General features: G+C 44.9%; 2 protein-coding genes across 3 annotated transcripts in view; one reads left to right on the top strand and one right to left on the bottom strand.

Moving 5' to 3' along the window:
* Window positions 1-1,082: 1,082 nt before the first annotated feature.
* On the bottom strand, window positions 1,083-17,223 carry P3H4 (prolyl 3-hydroxylase family member 4 (non-enzymatic)). Of its 2 annotated transcripts, XM_027870448.1 has the most exons (8): window positions 16,692-17,223; window positions 14,647-14,796; window positions 14,317-14,488; window positions 10,150-10,278; window positions 9,385-9,530; window positions 8,178-8,261; window positions 2,117-2,261; window positions 1,083-1,681 (listed from the first exon to the last, which is right to left on the bottom strand). In XM_027870448.1, exons 1-8 carry the CDS (start codon window positions 17,160-17,162, stop codon window positions 1,665-1,667), a joined length of 1,314 nt encoding a protein of 437 aa, XP_027726249.1. In that variant the 5' UTR covers window positions 17,163-17,223; the 3' UTR covers window positions 1,083-1,664. The 2 variants fall into 2 exon arrangements, with proteins under 2 accessions (XP_027726249.1, XP_027726250.1); XM_027870449.1 differs by lacking the exon at window positions 1,083-1,681 and having other exon boundaries at window positions 2,169-2,266.
* A 1,106-nt stretch (window positions 17,224-18,329) lies between these two features.
* The window catches only part of FKBP10 (FKBP prolyl isomerase 10), a 15,283-nt gene continuing 9,484 nt past the window's right edge, over window positions 18,330-24,128 (top strand). Inside the window, exons 1-5 of the mRNA XM_027870447.1 lie at window positions 18,330-18,877; window positions 21,450-21,595; window positions 22,019-22,208; window positions 22,333-22,478; window positions 23,077-23,266. Coding sequence (XP_027726248.1) covers window positions 18,642-18,877; window positions 21,450-21,595; window positions 22,019-22,208; window positions 22,333-22,478; window positions 23,077-23,266 — 908 coding nt within the window. The 5' untranslated portion in view covers window positions 18,330-18,641. The remainder of the gene's footprint in view (window positions 18,878-21,449; window positions 21,596-22,018; window positions 22,209-22,332; window positions 22,479-23,076; window positions 23,267-24,128) is intronic.

Genomic DNA, 24,128 nt, shown 5'->3' with positions numbered 1-24,128 from the left:
CCTTCCTCTCCTCTCTTTTTTTGAGGGTGGGAAGCATATGAATTTGGGGAGTAGATATAACAAATATTTGCCTGGTTACCTGCCCCAATACAAATAAAATTTCACTAGCTTCTCCTTTTCCTTTTTTTTTTTTAAAGACAGAACTTCCTATCTTGCCCAGGCGGAAGCACAGCAGCCACACATGGGCCTAATACCACTGTTCCTGGACATGAAAGCCTGCACCTTGGGGGCCCAGGTGGCCATCCGCTTCCAGGGGTTTAATATTGGTGCAAGACTTACGGCAGACACCCAATTGGCTTTAGCCCACCTGTAGCTCAGACCTCCCAAGCTCAAATGATCCGCCAGTCTCAGCCTCTCGGGAGCAAGGATTGTAGGGGTACATCACCCCGGTTTCACTACCTGTTCTAGGTTGCTGGTTTGTCCACAGACACAGCCATACTGGGAAGCTGGTCTTCCATACACAATCCCCAGAGACTCTCCTATTGTCCAAGTAGGACTGACATGTCTATGTTAGAGGCTCCCTCTGCTGGCTAGTTGGGGAGAGGCAGTCCCTGGAGGTGGGAGCTCTAGGCAAAACAACTGGAGAGATGGAGTTTGGGGGTGGTGAGTCATGAATTTGGGCTCTAGCCACCAGCCTCCACCCTCACTCCTACCCATCATCCCTCCTTCTACTCTCTTTCTCCATCTTGAGTCTGAGGCAAGAATTAGGACAGGGGAAACAGGTCCTAATTTTCTCTCTGTGCCTCAAAAACAAAGACTCCTCTTTTTCCCTGCTCTCATACCAAGAAAGAGATGTGACCCCTGGACCTTTTGGCTCCCTCCCACCATCTTCATTTAGAGGATTGGGACACTGCAAGGCAGGGCCTAGACAAGATCTATTTCCAATTCTCTAGTTCTAGGTTCTTGTTACACTGTTTCAAAACCAGATGCTCTCAAATCTATTCCCATCCCAAGGAATGGGACCCCACCCCCACCCCAAGCCTGGACAAGAGGAAAATCGACACATCCTTGGAAATTTTATACCAGCATACTTGCACCAATCCTCCTCCTCCTCATAGGACGTAGATTGTCAGTCCAGGAAGGACCAATCCAACACCTTTATTCTTCAGATAGGGAAACGGAGTTCCAGAGATGGGAAGTAATTGCCTAAAATTCACCGAGCTGAATAGTGGAACAGGCAGGACTTGAACTCAGACCTCCCAACTTTTATTCCAATCTTCTTTTCTACTACAGTAGGCTGTTCCTCAAGTCTCCAACATTTGCCAAAGTCCAGTTTAAGGCAGCATCCAAGGGTTGCAGCTGCTTCCATCCAGAGCTTCACTGCTAAGAACCTCAGGTTCCTGAGTCCAGGGAGTTGGGACACGGGAGGACAGAAGAACCCACGCAGAGTGGGGAAGTTCTCTCCCTTCCCCCTTGGACAATTTTACGAGTGACCCTGGCTCCATAGGAACTAGAGGAGAGGAGATGAAGAACGCAGAATTGAAGACCTGGAATGGCAAAGACCCTGAGGTTTGGGGGTGGAGGTGGGGGAGGAGTCATGCCAGTTCTGTTCCTCATGAATCTTTAATAAATATTTGTTGTTGCAGCGGCGGCTGCTGCTTCCTTGGAGGTAGGAGGGCCTGATCATCCCAACATTTTGGAGTGCTCCCCAGGGGGCTTTTATCTCATGCTTGCTCAGGCTCTGAACGGAAAGAAGAAAACATCAGGGTTAGACTTCCCCACACCTGAAAGCTCCAACTAATGCCCCAGATCAAGGTCGGTCTCAAAGTATAATCCAGGAAAGGAGCAATCGGGCAGACATAGAACAATGAGGAAACATTTGGTGAAAAGATCATCTCAATAGTCCCCTGTCTATAAGCAGAATCTTCTTCCAAAACCCAGACAATAGTTTTTCTCACACTAGGCACTCTCCAGGGAGGCGGTTGTCTTGTCCCCATCCCCACCTCCTGACCCACTGAGTTCCACCCGCTTCTTTTGGGAAGTTCTTTGCACCATCTAATCTCTATTACACACACACACACACACACACACACACACACACCTCATGCAAATCCAGATCCCATCCCAACCTACTCATCTCTCCCACACAGACCCCAACCCTCTCCCAGGCACTGACCAGCTTCTGCATCATCACCCTTAGCATTGGGCTCTTGCCACCAATTTGCATAGATGCCTTCCTCGTAGTCACCATCTCCTTCAAATTCTGTGTCTGACGGTGGTGGTTCTGACTCCAATGGTAGTGCCGACTCCTCTAGCTCCATCTACACTGGCCCCCAGATAAAAGCAAAGGGAAAGAGGAAGCAGAACGGTCATATTTATGACTTGGCCTTTTCCCTAAATCTCTCTCCAGTCAAAGGCACCCAGGGCAATATTGTTCCCCCCACATAGGATCACAGACCTTGAAACTAGAAGGGACCTTTGACTCTAACCACCCAATTTTACAGATGAGGAAACTGAGGTCCAAAGACATGAAATGACTTACCTAAGTCACAAAAGTCATAAATAACAAAGTCAGGATTCAATCTGTGTTATAGCAGGGGTTTGCTGGAGCCAGATCTATCTTTTTTTTCCCCTCACTTAATAGTATTTCATTTTTTTCAATTACATGTAAAGATAGTTTTCAACATTCACTTTTATAAGATTTTGAGTTCTGATTTTTTCTCCCTTTCTTCCCCAAGACAGCAAGCAATCTGATATAGGCTATACATGTACAATCATATTAAACATATTCCCACATTAGTCATGATGTGAAAGAAGAATCAGAACAAAAGGTAAAAACCATGAGAAAGAAAAAAAAAAGAGAAAAAAATAGTATGCTTTGACCTGCATTCAGACTCCATAGTTCTTTCTTTGGATGTGGATAGCATTTTCCATCATGAGTCTTTTGGAATTGTCCTAGATCATTGTATGAGCCAGATCTATCTAGAGAGGTGATTGTTAAATTCTCAGCATGAGTTAACGCTATAAATTAAGGTTTGATTTATCGTTTCATTTCGTTGATTGTCTAGACTTAAGAAAGGGATGGAAAAATAGTAATAAATCAGATTAAACTTAAAATTTACACTTAGAAGCATGTTGTGTCTACATTTCAAAGAACTAGTTGTTAAACATTTACCAATACACCACTACATATGACACCAAATCCAGTGCTCTCTCTTCTACAACATATTGCCTCCTTACTACCACCACCATCACCAAGTTCCTTCTCAGCCCAAGAATCCAGGGATAGGAGGAGCTTAATGGTAGATCCATCTGGTATGGTTCGAGGAGTTCCAGAAAAGTTCCTAACCCAATCCAAACCAATAATCATTAAACACCTATTATGGTCAAGGCACTTGGTTAAGTGCCAGAAATACAAGAAAGAAAACAAAAATAATCCCTGTCCTCAAAGAGCTTACATTTTGCCTTTGGAGACATCAATAGGCAAACATATAGGTATATACATGATAATTTGAGGAAGGAGGGGGTAGCAAGCACAGACAATTAAGGGGACCTGGAAAGCCTCCCCTTAGGAGATAGCACATAAAGTGAGGGAGTTAAGAGGCAGAGAGAGAATTCGGGGTCCAGAGAGAGTAGGAGATGACTACGTGCTGAGTTTGAGGAGCGGCAAATAAGCCAGTTTGACTGGAATTTAGAGTTAGGGAAGAGGCAATAAGATGGCAAAGGTAGGCAAAGGAATCAGATGGTGAAGGGGCACATTTAGCCTAGAGAAGAATCAGGGGGGACATGAAAGCTGTCTTTTAGTACTTGAAGGACTGTCATGAAGAGACATTGCGGTTTGGGTTCAAGTTGTAAATGTGATACTCTGGCCCTGGGACTGTGGACAAGTTACTCTTAGTGCTCTAGACAATTCCTAAGATTGTAAATTGCAAAAAAGGTACCAACCTGCATTGGAAGAGGGAATTATTGGGTAATTCCCAATACCAATGAAATAAAAATTCTGCTCCTTATATGCCATGCCAAAGAAGGATTAGATGTGTTCTGTTTGGCCCCAGAGGACAAAACCAGGAGCATGGAATGGAAGTTGGAGAGAGAAGAATGTATGCTTGATATCAGGAAAAGCTTCCTAATAATTAGAGCTGTCACAAAGTGGAATGAGCAGCCTCCAGAGGTGGTAGCGTCCTCCTGGGAGAACAGCAGAGGAGAGTTAAAGGAAGTCTGATAGGTAGCCAGGGAACCAGATGGCAATAGTGTTACAAAAACCCAGCGAGAAGAGATTATCCAGAAAAAAAGGGGGGGCATCTCAGTGTCAAATGCTGCAGAGGGTTTGAGAAGGATAAGGAATGAGAAAAAGCCATCAGGTTTAGCACTTAAGAAATCCTTGGTAGAGATCACATGATCGGCAAGATGATGGAAAAGTTGTTTTCCACAAACCTCTGCCATTCAAAAACCTCATAAAAAAGGAATTATGGATTTAGAGTAAGCAAAGCTAAATCCCAAAGGCAAAAAGACAGAAGTACTGCACAAAGTAAAAAACAAAAAACAAAACATGAAATAATATTAGAATTTGAAGACTTAGGGTTTCCACTCGGTGTCCCCATTGCTCCATTTCACTCACAGGGTTTAGACAGCACAGACAATCTTAGAGGCTTGTGCTGCAGCAATGGGGGTCCCTGCCCAGTCCCTCCATAGCAGTGACTCAACCTGAACACCTCCACCCACTCTCATCCCACAAGAAGCAGCAGACACTCATTCTCTGCCATACAAAGAAAAGAAAGAGCAAGTGGGGAGGAAGCAAAAAATGTGGGTATTGTTACTTTGTAGCACAACCGACTAGACAAAGAGCTTTCCTATCTGAAGGAAAGGGACTGGAAACCTAGCTGAGCTAGTCTTTTCTCCCAGGAGTTTCCTCCAGGTGGGGCCGGGTTTGCCCTCATATCCTTTAATAAGAGGCAGTGAACATTCAGTGTCAGAGTATCTGTGCAGTAGGGAAGGGGGGGGGACCAAAGAGTGAAGGGGAAAACCAGAGATAAGTGACTATGAATATGAGTAAGTCTCAAAGACCAGAAGTCTAAATGAGAAAGGCTAATTAAAAACCTCGCTCATAAGCATACAAACTAACAGAGAGATCCATAAAGACAGAAATAAAAATGAGTAAAAATTCAGAGAGACCAAAACAATAAACAACTATTATACTCTGAAGGAAAATGAACCAAAAATAGTCATTGAAAAAGAGAATCTTATGGACTTACTAGAGAGCACGGAGAAATAGCAAGATATTTCATAACGGTTCCCAAAAAAAGTACAATTGTTAAAAAAAGATATCGGAAGTTGGGTTGGAAATCAGAGCTCTCAATAGACTCAAAAAAAAAAAAAAGGCAGACTGCAGAACTTAGAAGATAATTTTCTCTCCAGACATGAGACTCTGAAAGCAAAAATAACCATAGAAACAAAAAGAAATGACTTAGGAGATAATAGGAAAAACCCAATACCAAAAATGGGGAAAACAATCATAACCTCAAATGAAAATGGGTCAAACAATCCAATAAAATGAGAGTGTCAGAATGGATTTTTTAAAATCCCAACAATTTGCTGTATACAAGAAATAGACATAAAAATAAAGACACAGAACAGAATGAAAAAGAAATTATTGGTAACCTTGGAAAATTTCACTTAAGTGGTGAGGTTGAAAGTCTGACTGCCAAGGGTTAAGGAGTTGGAGGTGAGGAAAATAAAGTATAGTGAGACAGAAGAATTTCATAATTCTGTATAATAGAAAAAGAGCATGTTGGGCAATGACAAGATGAATGGCATGACCATCTTTGAGTGTGTCTGAGGTAGAGTGAAGGCACAGGTCATGAAAATTAAAAAGACTGATGAAGTGGGAGTCCAAAGCATCTGAAGGGACAACAACATGTATACAGAATATATACTGAAGTCACAAAATATACAAGCAGGGGATCAAGTACAGAAGAAGACTGTGTGCCAGGTCTTGAATTCCTTGAGAAAGGAGGGAGGATGACCTGGGGATTGTTAGGTAATAGGCAAGATAACATGGATCTTGACAGGGTAATATCTCTAGACAGAATGAACCTAAAGGGAGAAGACATTGTTATGTAATGTAGCAGGGAGAGAGTCTAAAACGGGCAGTAAGGAGCAAGGAGTATTGCCTACTTCTCCACCTGCTCCCTGGGATGGAGAAAAGCAGAGGGTCATGAGAGAGTGTACATCCAGTCAGTACTGGAAAGGATGGCCAGGGACATAGTGTCTTCTGGAGAAGTCAGTTTTCTGTGAATTCGAGAAAATGGAAAGAGTGAGAGAAGACAGTGTAAGATGAAGGGTACAACAGAAGAAGAGGTCAGAAGGTCTAGGGAAGAAGTAAGGTTGAAGTGAATGAAGATGAGAGACTGGGGAGCAGTAAGAGGGAAAGGGAATTTTTGCTTAAGCAATTGTGGACCACAAATCACCAGGATTAGGAAAGAAAGAGTTTAGAGTTTGCTAGCTGTTGGGATAAAATACCATTTTGACCAGGCCTCCCTTCCTGAAGGCCCCTGGGATAATGAAGTGTGGCAAGAGGGCCTCCAAAAGCACTTCACAGGGATCTGAAATCCCAACATTATCAATAAAAAGCCTTACTTCTTGAGGTCAAGCATGGTCTTTGCCCTAGAGATCTTTTTTTCAACTATGCATTTTTCTTCAAGGAGTAATATCTTAAGTCTTCCTCTTCCAGAGAAACATGAGAAGACTTGTCTGAACTGACGCAGAGTAAAGGATGTAGAAACAGGAAAACAATTTATACTATAACAACAATATTGTAAAGATAACCAGCTTTGGAAGACTTCAGATCTCTAATCAAGGCAATGACCAATCACAATTCCTGAGAACCCATAATGAAGCATGCTACTCTCCTTCTAACAGGGAGGTGATGGAATTAGGGCGCAAATTGAGACACATATTTTTTGAACGTGACCACTGTGGAAATTTGTCTTGCTTGACTCTACATATTTTTTAAAAGATTTTTTTCCCACTTGGTGGCATGAGAGAAGAAGGAAGTAGGAGGGAGAAAACATTAATTTTTGTTCATTAAAAATTGACTTAATTTTTTAAAAATTGAGTCCAGGTGAAAATTTGTCAGGTCATTTAGTGGAAAATAGTTTCCTAGGCTGCTCTTCTCTTAAACAAAGTAATCTGGGACCACACGAAAACACTGGGTGCCTGAAAAGGCAGAGGGGGTGTAAGGAGAGGCTGCAGGGAGGTTTGCAGACAGGAAAGAGTGTACAAAAGTGATTTTGCCTAGTACAGGCTAAATAACAGCAACACATTTATATAGCTTACAAAGTGCTTTTCTCATAAGAACCCTGTGATGTAGGTTGATAGAGGAAGATTCAGGATAAGTCAGAGAGGGAAAGTGACTTGCCTAGTCACTATTGGAGTGGGGATTCAAAAGCAGTCACCTGCTCCACACCACACCATGTGATGCTGCCTTACAAATTGTGACATATAAAAAGTTCAAGAGACATAGTTTCTAGGTAACTAATCATTTTATTACTCATACTAGCAATAATTAATAAAAGGGGTCAGTGGCACTCTCAAATGCCAAAGATCCCTCATGGAACCCACTCAATGCTCATATGCCCTTGGAAGAGTGGGTGTTCCTGGAGGTGGCACTCGACTCTGATTGGTTAACAAGTAATGAGAGCATGAATATTCTAATGACCTATTATAATAGCAGTTAGGGGATGAGACTTTGATTGTCATTTACTTCCCAATTGCCCCCAGCCTTGAGCAACCTAGACAAAGGATCTATCCCCACCCAAACCTGAGTAGAACACAATGGGCTTCCCCACTTGGGTTAGGTCTGAACAAGATTGAGGAGAAAGTTAACCCATTATCATTATCAGCAATGTCCTCCAGATGCTGACCACCTAGTAGAGAATGAAGATCTAGGAAGGGAAAAAAACCATGGGTCTCCCCAATAATTGGTTATTTAGTAATCATTTTTCTTACAAATCCTAGAATGAGGAAATTGGATTAATTGGCTTCTAACGGTGTCTTTCAGCTCTAAATTCTATGATCTTATATAATCACTAGTATTCCTCTTCCTAGAGGCAGATTCTTCTAAAATGGGGCAGAACTTGTGAACAGTACCCCCACAGGAACATGAATACAAACACACACACACAGACCCATGCACACAGCTTCATTCACCCAGGGTCAGGAAGAAGCAGAGCACTCACCTCATCATCTGATTGCAAATATAAACGAGCAAAATCTAGCAGCTCTCGGAGTTCTGTGGTCTGGTTATGGTAGAGCATCGCTTCCTGGAGTGGGGAAGGAGGTGAATAGAGCATAGGATTACAGATTTACACCTCATTTACACTTGCAACCTCACTCCAGCTTACTACTGGTGGAAACTGCATGTCCTCGCTTTCTTCCTTCTATATGAAGCCCACATTTGTTATGTTTCTGGGGGATGTTACCTATTGGCTGCCTGATGTCTGGCACCCTTCTCTTAGAGAGGCAGTGTGGTACACAGGAGAAAGTACTAGCTATAATGTCAAAAGTTATTGTTGTTGTTCAGTCTTGTCCTATTTTTCATGACCCCACCTGGGGTTTTCTTGGCAAAGATGCCGGAGTGGTTTGCCATTTCCTTCTCCAGCTCATTTTACACCTGAGGAAACTGAGGCAAACAGGATTAAGTGACTTGGCCAGAGCCACACAGCTAGTAAGTGTCTGAGGTCACATTTGAACTCAGATCTTCCTGACTCCAGGCCCAGAACTCTATCCACTGTGCCACCTGGATTCAAATCCCATCTCTGATTTTTACTACTGGAGTGACCATGGACAAGTCCCTTAACTTCCCCTGGATCTGTTTCCTCATATGTAAAAGGGACTTTTACTCTAGCTGTACAACGGAGAGAAGGGAGGGACCCTTGATCTTTTTAGAGCAAGAAGGGGAACTTAGAGGTCATCTGATCCATCCTCCTCATCCTACAGAGGAGTAACCAAAGCTCAGAGAGGGGAAATGATTTGCCCAAGGTCACATTACCAATAAGTAACAGGCAGAATTTTAATATAGTGTTCTCTGACTTCAGAGCTCTCACTATGTCTACTATACCACAGAGACAGTATGTGAGCTGGATTCTCCTGAGACTTGATGATTCAGGAGAGAAGGTAGGGGTCTAACTCTGGGGCCTAGGTGAGAAGAGGGACTAGGACAGAACATCCCTGGTCTGAACTCTTATGTACTATAGGGATGATAAATGCAAGCAGATTAGCCTGATCTTGACGTTACCATAGCTCCTCCACCTCCAGGGAGACAAGACTAAAGGGGACATAGCTCAACCTAAGCAGGGATGGGAGTAAAGGGTGCTGAAGTCAGGATCTGTTCCTTTGAAATAAGCAAACCACATAACATGAGAGTAACTCCTAAGTGAGCCCCACCTCTCGGGGCTGGAAATCCTCCTCCTGCAGCCCCCAGCGCTCCCGGTGAAATCGGTAATAGACCAAGTTCTGCTGCATTACGCTGTCCGTAGGGTCAAAAAGCATGTAGCTAGCTACACTCCGGGCAGCCTGTCGAACATCATTCACTGGGAAAACAAAGTTACGAATAAGGGGGAGCCATACCCACACCCACAGTTGGAAACCATCTTCTCCCTCCTCCCTTTCCCCACTGTTCATCTCTTTAGGGCAAGATCCCCCAATCCCATCTTCCTTCCTGCTTCCACCTCCCAGGAATTCCCTCCCTAGCTTTTTCCACACCCAGGGCAATTTTCTTTTGTTCACCCTTCTCCTCACCCCTCATTAGCAACTCTACTCTCTCTTCCTAGGTATTCTACCTTCCCTTCCAAGGCTCAACCTCCCTTCTTTCTTCCTTTTCAGGTTGCCTTGGCCCTCCCCTGAGCATTCCCCAAACTGTTCCTATCCCCAAGTCCCCTCTGCTCCTGTACCTACCAAGCTCTTCCCCAGTCTTCCCCATGTCCTGCTATATATCTCTTTGCAGACCCCAGTCCCTCATTCTCAAATACTTGCATCGTATTCTTTTCCCATCTTTCCCCTCTTCTTTGTGGGGGTCAATCTTCCAACCTGGAATAATTACATCCACCTTTCCCATCATTTCCCTCTTCTTTGTGGGCCCCAAGTCTCCAATACCAATTACTTGCAACCATCCTTCCCATCATTCCCTTCTTCCTCCATGGAAGGACTTACATTTGTAGTAGGCAAACTGGAGGTAGTGATACATCGTAGCCACGAATTTGTCCACAAAGTAGCCACCCACGTTGGGGGTTAAGTTGGCCTCACAGTCCACTTTGCACTGCAGAGATTCTGCAAAACGGTCTAGGAGGTGGGAGGAGATGGGGGTGGAAGATGAACAAATAAGACAACTAAAACCTATAACCTGCCCCAATCTCAGATTACTCTCATCCTTTGGAATGTGGCATCCAACAATAACCCTGGAGAAAGAACTAGAGGCTCAAGGAGTCTGAGGGGCTTTCAAGGAATCTCAGATGGAATCATGAAGGGTAGTGGCCATTCCTGAGCAGAGCTCAGGCGCCACTTCCTACATTCTCTCTCCCTAGAAAATATTTTGTATTATTTTGTATCCAAGTCACCAAAGACATCATTGAACAAATGCACGATGAAGAAAAAAGATAGGCCAGTCTTGTGGTAAGAGGGAGAGATAACTGGTATAAAGCCCTTGTGTTCCACTGGTATCCCCAATATTAAGACCATTCATTAAAAGCTTCCTCTTCATCTCACACCACTTAGATATCTTCCCCTGATATCTACCTCCTCCTTCATTCCTGTCTCAGATGAAGAGGTGGCCCTTCTTGCCAAGGTCAACTTCTCTGCATGCACCCTTGATATCATTCCATCCCTTCTTCTCTAGTAGATGGCCCCACTCTCTCTTATTATCCATCTCTTCCTATCTACTATCTCCTTCCCCTACAAATGCACCCATGCCTCCCCCATCCCTAAAAAACAAACCAAAATAATCCCTCACTTGTTCCTACCATCCCTGCTAGCAACTATCCTCTATCTCATTACCCCTTCTCAGCTAAACTCCTTGAAAAATCCTTCTATACTAGGTGCCTCCATTTCCTCTCTTCTTACTCATTTCTAAATCCTTTGCCATCTGACTTCCAACCTTATCATTCAATTTAAACTGCTCTCTCAAGTTACCAATGAGCTCTTAATTGCCAAATCTAATGGCCTTTTCTTAATTCTCACATTTCTTGATCTCTCTGCAGCATTTGACACTGTTGATCACCTTCTTCTACTGAATAGCCTCTCCTCTCTAGGTTTTCATGATACTGTTATGGTTCTCCTGTCTCTGATCCATGCCATGTCCACTAACCACAGATGTCCCCAAATGCTCTGTCCTGGGCTCTTTTCTCTTCTCCTTCAATACTATATCAGTTGGTCACCTCATCAGCTCTCATGAGTTCAGTCACCATCTCTATGTAGATGATTCCCAGTGCTATATAACCAATCCTTGTCTTTCCAATCTCTGTCTGCCTTTTGGAAATCTCTGAGTGACCTATAGGTATCTCAAACTCAATATGTACAAAATAAAATTCACTCTTTTGAAATTCCATATTACTGTAAAGGTAGCACCATCCTCCCAATCACCCAGGCTGAAAATTTCTGTGTCAACCTCGTCAACTCATTCTTACTGACTCCATATACCCAAATCTGCCTTGACAACACCTCTCATATACATCCCCTTCTCTCTATTCACACAAACACCACCATATTTCAAGTCTTCATCACTTCACTCCTGAACTACTGAAATAGCCTCCTAATTGGTCTCCTTGCTTCATCTCTTCCCACTCTGGTCTGTCCTCCACTCTTCATGTCACACACACACACACACCTCTCCCAGCAGCACTCATTAAACTGCAGTTGCTTCTGGGATCAAATAGAACTGGTTGGTTGTTGTCCTTCACTCTCAAAGAGGACCAAAATGACAAAACTATGTTGGAGTCAAGGTACAGAGTGTCTGACTGTGGCTGGTCAGACCATTATGAGCTCAGAAGGCTCTACCACAGATCAAGCACAAATAATCCATATGAACATTTGGAGTGGAGCTGTCTCTAAATTTGTTGTTTCCTTCAGTCTCCTTTGAGCTACTGCAATTCTGCTTTGCTCATAGAGCTTAACACCTTCTTTAATGCAGGTATGCCATGCTGGGCAGTCCTGTGCCGTGTCTCACAACCAATTCCGAAGTTCTTCAGAGAGACTTTGAGAGTGTCATCAAATATGAACTATTCTACCACCAAAGCCCATCACAATCTGGCTCCTTCCTATCTTTCCAGTGTTCTCATACTTTTACTTCCCTCAGAACTCTACAATCCAACTACATTGCCCTGCTTGTGGTTCCTCAAACACTATACCCCATCTCCTGACTCTATGTATTTTCAATGGCTGTCCCCCATCTCTGGAATGCTCCCCCTCTTCATTTCCTTAATTTCCTTTAAGACTTAATTCCAAGACAGAGAGAGACAGAGACAGAGAGAGACAGAGACAGAGAGAGAGAGAGAGAGATCAAATCCCAAGTTCTTCAGGAGCTTTTCCCAGTTCCCCTAGCTGCTAGTATTTTCTCTCTTAGATGACCTTCTATCTACTACGTGTATATCTTTCATGGACCTAGTTACAGTTATCCCTTCCAAATCATGGGGCTTAGGGGCATGGCATTCCCATGATCTGGAAAACCTGTGTAAAAGTTTTTGGCCCCTCCTCGTACCAGAGAAGAAATCTAAATTATTACGGTATTAAAAGATAAAATATGTTGATATTATGCAATATATTTATGCATTTTTGAGTTTCTAAATTTTTTTCTGTGTTGTCTGCTGACCTTTGTGTGACATTTGTGGCTTCCACAAAACTCCCCCAAAACTCCCATTTCTTATGCCAACCCACGATATATCAAAACAACAATGGGGAAAGTCACACAATATGGAAGGGATGACTATTTACTTATGGTCTCCCCTATTAGAAGGTGAGCTTCCTAAAGGCAGGGAGCTATTTTTTGCCTTTCTTTGTATCCCTGGTGCTTAGCACATAGTAAGGGCTTAATTAATGACTGGCTGACCATGACAAATTTATGGGTAGAACCAAGATGGAAAGGTACACACAGTTTTCAGTCTGCACTGTTGTAGGGCACTTTTTTGTGTTATAGACCCATTTGGCAGTCTGGTAAAGCCTATGACCCCCTTCTCCAAAGAATGCTTTTAAATGCACAAAATAAAATATATAGGATTACAAAGGAAACCAATTGTATTGTAATACAGACTTCAAAATATTTTTTAAAAACAAGTTCATGTATACCAGCTCTTTTTGTGGTGGCAAAGAATTGGAAATTGAGGGGATGCCCTTCAATTGGGGAATGGCTAAACAAGTTGTGATATATGATTGTAATGGAATACTATTGTGCTACAAGAAATGATTAGCTAGATGCTCTCACAAAAAACCTGGAAAGACTTAAATGAACTGATGAAAAGTGAAGTGAACAGAACCAGGAGAGCATTGTACACAGTAACAGCAATATTGTATAATGATCAACTGTGAATAACTTAGCTATTCCCAGAAATACAAAGATCCAATTCAATTCTGAAGGACCTATGATGAAAAATGTTGTCCATCTTCAGAGAAAGAACTGATATAATTTGAAGGAAGATTGAAGCATACCGTGTATTTTTTTTACTTTCTTTGTATTTTTTGTTGTTGTTTATGTGTGTGTGTTCTCTTTCACAAATTACTAATATTGAAATATTTTTTGCATGACTGCATATATATAACTTTTACCAAATTGCCTACCTTCTCAGCAATAAGGGAAGGGAGGGAGAATGGGAGAGAATTTGGAACAAAATTGCTGAAAACAAAGGATTAAAACTGTTTTTATATGTAATTGGGGAAAAAATAAAATATTAAAAATGTTTTAAAAACCTAGTTCACAGACCCCAGGTTAAGAACCCCTATTGTGGGAGTGCTTATATTGACGAAGTCATAGAGCCACTGGATGACACTTTGCATTTTCTTACCTGTATACATGTTCTGTTCTCCTCCCCAATAGAATATAAATTCCTCAAGGCAGGTATTGTGTCTTTTTTTTTTATTTTGATCTCTGCATTCCTAGCACCTAGCAAGATGTCTTACATACAGTAGGTAGTCACTGAATGTTTACTGAATTGAAATCAAGAAGTCGAGGTTAGTGAGGAGAATCTCCTGTGAAGATAAGGTTTTTAGCAAGGATCTAAGGTGGGGTAGTTTCCAGGGGTCCCCTTCACTGGGGATACTGGGGTCCGCAGGGGTGATTCAACGGGGGGAACCTGAAGAAGAGCAGAATGATAATAAGAGATAGTAGCAAGGTACCTGCAATAGCTGGGTAAAAGTCCTTGAAGTCTGAGAGCTCATGGGCCCCCTCACAACCAGCCAGGCAATTGGCAAAGACAGTGAGATAGTCAGCAAGAGCTCTCTCCATATCCCCAACACTGCTTCGGAAATCGCCACTATTGTAGAGCTTCACAGCCTGGACAAACACTGCCTGGGAGAGGAGATAAGTGGGGGAGTCAAACCCTAGCCTTTTGACAAACCTTGGAATGGTGTGGGGAGGCTCCCAGTCCCTCCCTTTTCTCCACCAGAATCAACCACTTTCCATATTCCCTCCCTGTCCTTTCCCCCTCCCCCTCCACAGGCTCCCACCTCATAGGGGTGGGCCTCCAGGTCTGTGAGGTACTCATCCACATCCAGGAGTCCCCTGTAGTAGTTCAGATACTTGGTGGTCATCTCATGCTTAGGGTTTCTTTGCAGGAAGGTGTAGGCAGCAGCCACTGCTTTCTCTAGCTGATTAGACTAGATAGAAGGGGGTGGGGGGTGGGGACAGAGCATCAGAATAGAGAGGTCATTCAAATTTTGGGGAAGAATAAGGAAGGAGAGGTTCTTGTAATTCCTTGAACACAAATCTCATCCCAGCCCTTCTAGGCTCAGGAGATGGAGCTTCGGGACACTGGCGGGGGCGGGGGGGGGGGGGGGAGGCAGGGAATAAAGGGATCAGAGTGGGGACAAAGTGAACTAAGGGCCAAAGATTGGGCTGCAGGGAACTGGGGGCCAGAGGCAGGAGTTAGGGGACCCTAGGGAAGAGGAACAAGGCAGGGGAAGAAATCAATCAATCATAGACATTTAATAAGCATCTGTTATATATCAGGTACTATGCTAAGCCCTGGAGATAGAGAGACAAAACTAGAATTGTCCCTGCCCTAAAAAGTTTACATTCTGTTAGAGGGAAACAACAGGTACACATAACAAAGTATCTTGTGGGATAAGAAAAGGCCTCATCTGGGGTGTAGAGCTTGAGCTGACCGGAGCTAGTGAGTCTAGAAATTGGGGATGTGGAGGAAGTGAATTCCAGGCATGGGGATCAGCCTCAGCAAAAGGCACAGTGAAGCAAGATGGAATGTTGTTTATACCAGGAATAGCAACAAATCACTGGCTGAACCAAAATGGGAAGTAAGGTGTAAGAAGCCTAGAAAGGTGGCTGAAAGCTTTTCAATGCCAAACCTAAGAGTTGACATTTTTATCTTAGAGGCCATAGGGAGCCACTGGAGCTTTCTGAGGGAGGGAGATGACAGGATTAGACATGGAATTTAGGAATATCACTCTAGTTCTTGTGTGGGGGCAGAGCACTCCTTGAAGTAGGGAGACAAGTTAGGAGGCTGTTGTAATAGTCTGGGTGATAGGGAAAGAAAGATGAGGGCATACTGGGGAAGAGAGGCAAAGGTTGGGGGGCAACAAGGGTAGAGGGATCAATGCAAAAGAGAAGTAGGAATTAGGAGAATATTAAAGGAAGAGAAGAGGGGACTGAGAGACACTGGAGGACACAAGTCCTGACAGCTGGCATGCAGTAGGCACTTAATAAATGCTTACTGAATTGAATTGAATCTACGTTGGATAATTTATGTTTTTGTAAATATTCATCCATTTCATTCAAATTGTCAGATTTATTGGTATGTAATTGGGTAAAATAGTTCCTAATTATTGCTTTAATTTCTTCTTCACTGGTGGTGATTTCACCCTTTTCATTTTTCATACTGGATATTTGGTTTTCTTCTTCTTCTTTTTTTTTTTTTGGTGAGGCAATTGGGGTTAAGTGACTTGCCCAGAGTCACTCAGCTAGTGTGTGTTATGTGTCTGAGGTCACATTTGAACTCAGGTCCTCCTGACTCCACAGCCGTTGCTCTATTCACTGTACCACCTAGCTGCCCTACCCCCTTCTTTCTTCTCTTTAATCAAGTTAACCAATGATTTATCTATGTTATTGGTTTTTTCATAAAACCAGCTCCTAGATGTATTTATTAGCTCAATAGTTTTCTTGCTTTCAATCTTATTAATCTCATCTTTGATTTTTAGGATTTCCAATTTGGTGCTCAATTGGGGATTTTTAATTTGATCTTTTTCTAGTTTTGAACTGAATCTACATTGGGGGAGAGATGCAGGGATGGTGAAACACTGAGGTAATAGGAGTTTTAGACGGGCGAAGCAGAGGGAGGAAAACAGAAGTTGGGGGGATGCTGGGGGCAGATGATTAGAGGCTGCCATAGTAAAAAGAGGCACAAAGACTGGAGAATACTGGTGAAAAACAGGTAGGGGCTGGAGGCCAAGAAACTCAGAACTAGAGATTCTAGAAGTTAGAGGGATCGAGAGAGTGGGCAGGGGCAGGAAATGGGGAGAAGTGGAAGGAAGACCCATACCTTGAATAGGGCATAATGCAGATACTGATAAGGCAGCCGACTCTGGAAGTCCTTGAGCAGCTGTCGAGGAGGGTAAGGCACCTGGAAGGCTGGCAGGGTCCGTTTGCACCGCTTCAGGCAGGCTGCCCGCTCCAACACCTGCCCAAAAAACCACAGCTCCCGTCCCCACTCTTCCTCCAGCTCTTCTTTGGTCCCCCAGGCTGGGGAGTGCTCCGCAGAGGGTTTGGTATTGCTACAGTTGGCATGGCAGAAGGCCTCACTGTCCTGAAGCAGCCTGTGCAGCCTCAGTGATGCCTCCAGGTAGCGGGCACTCTCCTTCCAGCTCTCTCCCTCATACTGCTCCAGGGCATAGGCGTAGGCTGAGCCTAAAGGCATTAGGTCCTCAGGGGGGAAGCCCCGAAAACTATACTTCTCATACTGTGCCCAGACACTGGCCACCAGAAGAAGCAGCAGCCCCCACGTTTGCCCCATGCCCTAAGCCCAGAGTCCCACAGGCTCCTTGAGGGCCCTGGCCTCCAGATGCTGCAGAAGAAGTTGGGAGGTGGGGAAAGGGGCGGGGATTTGGGGGACTGGTCAGGGAGGAGCAGAGGGGCAGCTAGCTGGGTCTTAGTGCCTGTCTCACTAAGGGGGTGGGGTACTAGGGCTTAGAACAGAATGGCAATAGAAAGTTGCCTAGTGGGAGACTCCCCAGAGAGGAAATGTGGGAAACATACTCAAGAATTTGTCCTTGGGGAGTGAGGAAGAAGGAACGGTCTAAACCCCACCAAATTCCCAGCACTCCCTTCCAATATCTTTAACTCTACTGTGAGAACCTAAGTGCCTAGAGGCCTGGCTTTAGGGAGGACACCCCAACTCTGGGCTCTTGGGTTGCAGAGGGAGTGGCCCAGGCTTTCTACACGTGGAGACCTCCATCTCCTCCACCCTTTATGATCAGGAAATTGAGGGAGAAGAGGAATGTCTGTCCACGTACACCATCCACTTAGTCATACTTTTCATGACCAGGCTGTCCAGGAGGAACATTCTAATACTATTTGATCCTGTGATTTTAGGTCACCTCATTAAATGAAATAATATTTGTAACTCGCTTAGTACAGTGCCTGGCACAAAATAGTCCTTAATGAATGTTTCCCCTATCTGTATCCCTATTTCTGCCCCACCTCCACCAAAATCTCTAGTATATGGCGAAAAGTCTCCACGGTAGAGAAGACACCCCAGGCCATATTCCCACCCCCACCCCATTACACTGCCTCAGGGTCCTGGGAACCAGGAAAGTCCTTCCAGCTGTCTAACCTTAGAGACCAGTGGCTGAGCTGGGAGTGCGGATGGTGCTCAGAGGACTTTGTCTACTCTGAGATCCCCTTGGCTTCCGGTGGGAAGCCTAGCATCGTGTGGAAGAGTGATTGGAAGGTTCACTCAAAAGAATCAGCTTCAAGATCTGTAGTTTCTTTAAGTACCCGGACACATCCCACTCCCCCCACCCCCCGCCCCAATCTGGGGAAGGAGGGAGAGACCTTCTGGAAGATAAAGCACGCATCCGGGCGCTAGGACCCAGTGGCAGCGCTGGAAAAAGAAGCTGCAAGTTTTCCTAAATAGTTGTTCCAACTTTTTCCTTTCCCCAAAGCCCCTTCCCTCCCTCTCAGGATGTTGTCCCCCCAAAAAAACCCTACCACCTGGGCGGGGCGGCAGGAGGGATGGAGAGCTCCCTTAGGAAAGTGGTCTCTGCGCTTCTTTCTCTGGCCTCTTCCCCAACTCCCCACCGCCCCCTGAGCTCCCCCCGCAGCCAGCTCAGCTTCCCCAGCCCCCATTCCACGTAGACTGCTTTGGGGGAAGGGGGGTTGCACTGACAGGAAGGGGGGGAGCCAGCGCTGGGCGAAGGAGAAGCTGGAGGAGGAGGAGGCGGAGAAGGCGGCTTGGTCTCTCTCGCTCTCAGCCAAACCAGCTCCAGGCACCATGTCCCCCTGGGGCTCCCTCATCCGCATCCTCCCCCTATTCCCCATCCTGCTCCTGCTGCTGCAGGCCTCGGGAAGAGCTCTGGGCCGGGCCAGTCCGGGCGGAGGGCCCTTAGAAGATGTGGTCATTGAGAGGTACCACGTACCCCGAGCCTGTCCTCGAGAGGTGCAGATGGGGGACTTCATCCGCTACCACTACAATGGCACCTTTGAGGATGGCAAGAAGTTTGATTCCAGGTAATGGGGTGGGGGACCCCCAAACCCACCACTCCCCATCTCCTGAGCACAACCCCTCCCTGACCTCAGAGATTCACCTTCTTTTACCCTGAAACAGACTTGGTCTCCCACAAATCCCCTGTACCCAAAGACATCCTGTTCTCCACCAACTGTCCCACTTCCATGAGTTCTCCATTCTTTCACCTCCCATCCCTCCATTCATACACCCTCCATCCTCCCCAAAGTGCCTGAGATAGCAACACTTACTGGCCGATTGCTTGTTTGCCTGTGATTTGCATGTTGTTTGCATGCTGAATATATATTTTTAAAGAAGTGGAGTGTGGGTACACAGGGGTATACTCCACTGCATCTGCAAACCAACAATATATATGTGAGGGGGGTCTGGGACCCCCTTTCAGATTGATTGACCCTATCTCACTTTGACACTAGCTCCCTTTCCTCCTCGCCACCCCCCACCAGTTTAGAAGGTCTTTGATGTCAGAAAAGGAGCTGGGATTTATCTGAGGGAAGAGTTTATTCAGAGCCTAAGAAAGAATTTTGTAAAGCAGAGATACAGGAAAAGTGGAAAGAAGTGGTACTGATCTGGGAGTGAGGGAAAAGAAAATATCGTTACCCATCAGAGACATTTCTCCTGCGTCCCCTGACATCTCATTGCTGGACTCCTCATCCTCTCCAAGGCCTTTTGCTCTGATTCCTTACCACCACTCTCCTCCTCCCTCAACTTCCCTCCATTTTAAAGGCCATAACCTTGGCTGTCCATCTTGTAGACCTAGAAATTTGGAATCTGACTTGTTGTCTTCTCCAGGGAGACCTGAGGTTAGGGGAGAGGGAGTAGAGTGTGCTGATCTGAGGTTGGCATCCAAAGATGATAGGGTATGTACCCAGGATTCTAGGTCTCCTCCTGCTCCACTCTAACATGGTAGTTCCCCCAACAAATGCCACCAACTCTTTGGAAAATAAGTGCCTTGTAAAACCACAAAGGTCTTTGGAATCATCAGCTCAGATGCTTTGGGGAACTGTGGCAGAAGTGGCAGAGGGGGTAGGCAGTGCTGGGTAGGAGAGCGATAAGTAGGAATGTATTCACATAAGGCAAACACAGGATTGTTTTATGGGGGGAGGAATTATTGGCATAAAAGATGTCTGGAGCAGCCAGAGAGGCCTTCATGAAGAACCTCAAGACGAAGCGTGGAGATAGCAGCCACACGAGGAGAAAGTGTATGCCCCTGGATATTACTGTCCTGGAGCAAAGCCATATTGGTACTAGATATAGCTCTGCTAGGCAGTCTTTTAAGTCAGCCATTATTCCAGATGACCCAAGAGCCCCTGGGAGAAAACCTTTGTGCTACTTTCTAACCAAGTAGGCAAAACCAGGCTTGGACCTCACCCCCAAGTCCCAAACCCAGGAAGACGGAGAGTCCCAGCTTGACATTCAATCCCTAAATAAAAGAGATTTCCCATTTCTGAAACAAAGGCCAAATCCTGATGGGGGAGGGGTCATCCAGGGCATGATAATTCAGCTGGGGAGGGGGAAAACTTAGAAGGCATGTTTGCAGGAGTGTGCAAGCCTGCATAAGGGACACCATTTATGTGTATATGTGTCTATAGATGTGTCCAGTTATAGACTTGTTACGTATATGCAAGCATAGGAGATCATAAGTGAAAAATTAAAAAATAAATAATGATAGCTATCATTTATAAGGCAGCTAGATGGCTCAATGGTCAGAGCACCAGGCCTAGGGTCAGGAAGACCTGAGTTCAAATCTGGTCCCAGACACTTCCTAGCTGTGTGACCCTGGACAAGTCACTTAACCCAGTTTGCCTCAGTCTCTTCATCTGTCAAGTGAGCTGGAGAAGGAAATGACAAATCACTCCAGTATCTTTGCCAAGAAAACCTCAAATGGGGTCACAAGGAGTCACCAAACAGGAACAGCATTTATATGATGATTTAAGGTTTTCAAAGCACTTTAGAAGTATTATCTCACTTGATTCTCACCACAATCTTGGAAGACAGGTGCTATTGTTATCCCTCTTTAACAGATAAAGAAACTATGGCAGATAGAAGTTAGGGTCGCACAGCTAGTAAGTGTCTGATATGGGATTTGGACTCAAGTTCAGGCCCAGAATTCTGTCTAATGTGCCACATAGCTTAAGTAATGGGTAGTACTAATATTAATTCATTAATGGGTAGTACGTCTCTATCTTTATATGCATTTTTTCAGAGGCATGTTGTGTTGGAGATTGGCATATATATATATCTAGAAATATGCTTTGTGAATGCATGTGTGTATATTCACCTGGGTGTACTTATAGCTTTGATAGCTCACATTTCGAGGATGCTTTACCTTTCCCCTAGGAGATAGGTAGTACAGGTATGATTATCCCCATTTCACAGATGAGGAAACTGAGGCTCAAGAAGTTTAAATGACTTGCTAAAGTTGATTCAGCTAACAAAAAGTGGAGTCCAGATTTGAACCCAAGTCCACTGACTCCAAATTCATGATTCCTTCTACTATGCAACATGGTTGCAATGATTCTGGGTCACTCAGTCCTGTCTCTATCCACTCTTCTGCAGCTATGATCGTAGAGTGACAGTAGCAGGTGTGGTGGGTGTGGGCCGGCTCATCACTGGCATGGACCGAGGGCTCATGGGAATGTGTGTCAATGAACGAAGACGCCTCATCGTGCCTCCACACCTTGGCTATGGCAGCATCGGAGTTGGTGAGCAGCGGAGAGGGGGTGGTCGGGACACACACATGAAAAATTGTAGGGGAGGTCTTGGCCAGAGGAAATGGTAGGGAGGCACAGCCACATAATGCTTAATGCTTAAAAGTTTACAAAGTGGGTAGTCCAAGTATGATTATTATTACCATTTTACACGTGGGAAAACTGAGTCTCTGAGAGGTTTATGTGACTAACCCACAGTCACACACCTAGGAAATGTTGGAACCTGGACTGGACCCAGATTGAACTATGAGTCCAGTACTTCTTCCACCCCATCACATGGCCTTCCTCATAGCATGAAGGCTATATAGGGCAATGGAAGCTAGGATGCTCTTGGGAAGGAAGACGTCCCTTTGAAGGGAGGGGTGGGACTTCTGCTTGATTGCCACTGGGGCTAACAGATTGGCCTCCCCTCCTCAGCTGGGCTGATCCCTCCTGACTCCACACTGTACTTTGACGTTGTCCTGCTGGATGTATGGAACAAGGAAGACTCAGTGCAGGTGAACACTCTCCTTAGACCACCAAATTGTCCCCGCATGGTCCAGGACAGTGACTTTGTCCGCTACCACTACAATGGCACATTACTGGATGGAACAGCTTTTGACTCCAGGTAATGGGGTCCCAGCAGACCCTGGAAGGCACTGAGGAACGTGAAGCCTGGGAGATGAGGGAATGGTTCAGGGAACCAGGAGTCTTCTCCCTACTCAATCCCTCTTACATCTCATTCTCCATAGCTACAGCAGGAGTAGCACTTATGACACTTACGTGGGCTCAGGATGGCTTATTAAGGGCATGGACCAGGGGCTGCTGGGGATGTGTCCTGGAGAGAAAAGGAAGATCATCATACCCCCCTTCCTGGCATATGGAGAGAAAGGCTATGGTGAGAACAGTGGGCTCAAGGGAGGGGGAGGTGGATGGCTGTTAGGAGGAAAGTGAAGGCACTAGAAAGGAGATGAGAGGGGACCTCCCTGTAGTTTGACTTTTTTTTTTTCAGGCAATTGGGGTTAAGTGATTTGCCCAGGGTCACACAACTAGTAAGTGTCAAGTGTCTAAGGCTGGATTTGAACTCAGGTCCTCCTGATTCCAGGGCTGGTGCTGGTGCCACCCAGCTGCCCCTGTAGCTAGTATTTGAGGAAATACAAATGATATGCAAATGCTACCCACCCCTTGACAGAGCAATGATGAACTCAGGATGCAGACTGAGATTGTTTAAGCATGGTCAATTTAGAATTTTGTTTTGGTTGAACATATACATTTGTTATGAGTTTTTTCTTTTTTTCCCTCCACTGGGGAGTGGGGGGTGGGGGAGGGAGGAAAGGGAAGGAAAGAAAATGTATATTGGTTAATTAAAATGTTTAATATTTTAAAATAATATGCAAACTATTCACCCCCAAGCTTAGTAGTCAGAGAAACCTTAGAGGACAGGAGGAGCAGCGCTCAGGAGCTTGACCTTGGGCATTCCTCTCTTCACCCTCTAGGAACTGTGATCCCTCCTCAGGCTTCTCTCGTTTTCCACGTCCTTCTAATTGATGTCCACAATCCCAAGGACAGCGTCCAGCTGGAGACTCTGCTGCTGCCTCCAGACTGTGGACGGAAAGCTGTAGCAGGGGATTTCATGCGATACCATTATAATGGCTCCCTGATGGATGGCACCATTTTTGACTCCAGGTAAGAGATGGGGTAAGCCTAAGGGAGAGTGGCAAGAACTGAAGAAGTTACTGAAACAAGTCTCTGGAAATAGGGAAGAGGCTGGAGGAAGCACTGGGGGGAAGAATCACAGAATCTTAGATTCAGAAAGGACTTCAACAGTCACGCCCAACAAATAGTCATGCATCATCTGCTTGGAGACCTCCAGTGAGAAGGAACCTGATGGATCCCAATTCTGCTTTTCAGTAATCTAATTATTCAAAGGTTTTTCCTTATATTAAGTCTAAATCTGCCTTTATGCAGCACCAGCTCATTGCTCCTATTTCTGCCCCCCTCTTCCCAGAGCCAAACAGAACAATCAATGAACAGGAATTTATTTGAACTCAAGTCTTACTCAATACTTACTATATTGGACAGCTAAGTGGTGCAGTGGATAGAGTGCTAGGCCTGGCATCAGGAATACTCATCTTCCTGGGTCCAAATCTGGGCTCAGACGCGTACTAGCTGTGTGACCCTGAGCAAGTCACTTAACCATGTTTGCCTCAGTTTTCTCATCTATAAAATGAGTCAGAGGAGGAAATGCTGCAGTATTTTTGCCAAGAAAACCCCAAATGGGGGTCATGAAGAGTTGGACATGATTGACAAAACGACTGAACAGCCACTATTATATGTGCTGGGTGCTGTGCTAAGCCCCGGGGATACAACAAAAATGAAGTCATGTTTTCCCTCAAGATGCTTTCGTACTATAAGGGGAGACAACATGTACATATATAGATGTATACGAAATATATCCCAGAAGTCATCTCAGTTTAAGGTGAAAGATAGAACTTTAGGAACTTGGCCAATATTGAGCAAACCTCCTGGCCAGCTGGTAGGTCCTATC

The sequence above is a fragment of the Vombatus ursinus genome, unplaced genomic scaffold, assembly GCF_900497805.2.
Source record: "Vombatus ursinus unplaced genomic scaffold, bare-nosed wombat genome assembly UNPS02014797.1, whole genome shotgun sequence".
Taxonomy (NCBI): Eukaryota; Metazoa; Chordata; class Mammalia; order Diprotodontia; family Vombatidae; genus Vombatus; species Vombatus ursinus.
Note: the sequence above shows the minus strand (reverse complement) of the source record. Positions and strands in the feature narration are given on the sequence as shown.

Coding starts and splice junctions, on each gene's coding strand:
- P3H4 (XM_027870448.1), bottom strand. CDS start 17,162: ATGGGGCAAACGTGGGGGCTGCTGCTTCTTCTGGTGGCCAGTGTCTGG. Junction 9,531..10,149: donor CCAGTTTGCCTACTACAAAT/GTAAGTCCTTCC, acceptor TTGTTTTCCCAG/TGAATGATGTTCGACAGGCT. Junction 2,262..8,177: donor ATTTGCAATCAGATGATGAG/GTGAGTGCTCTG, acceptor GGGCCAGTGTAG/ATGGAGCTAGAGGAGTCGGC.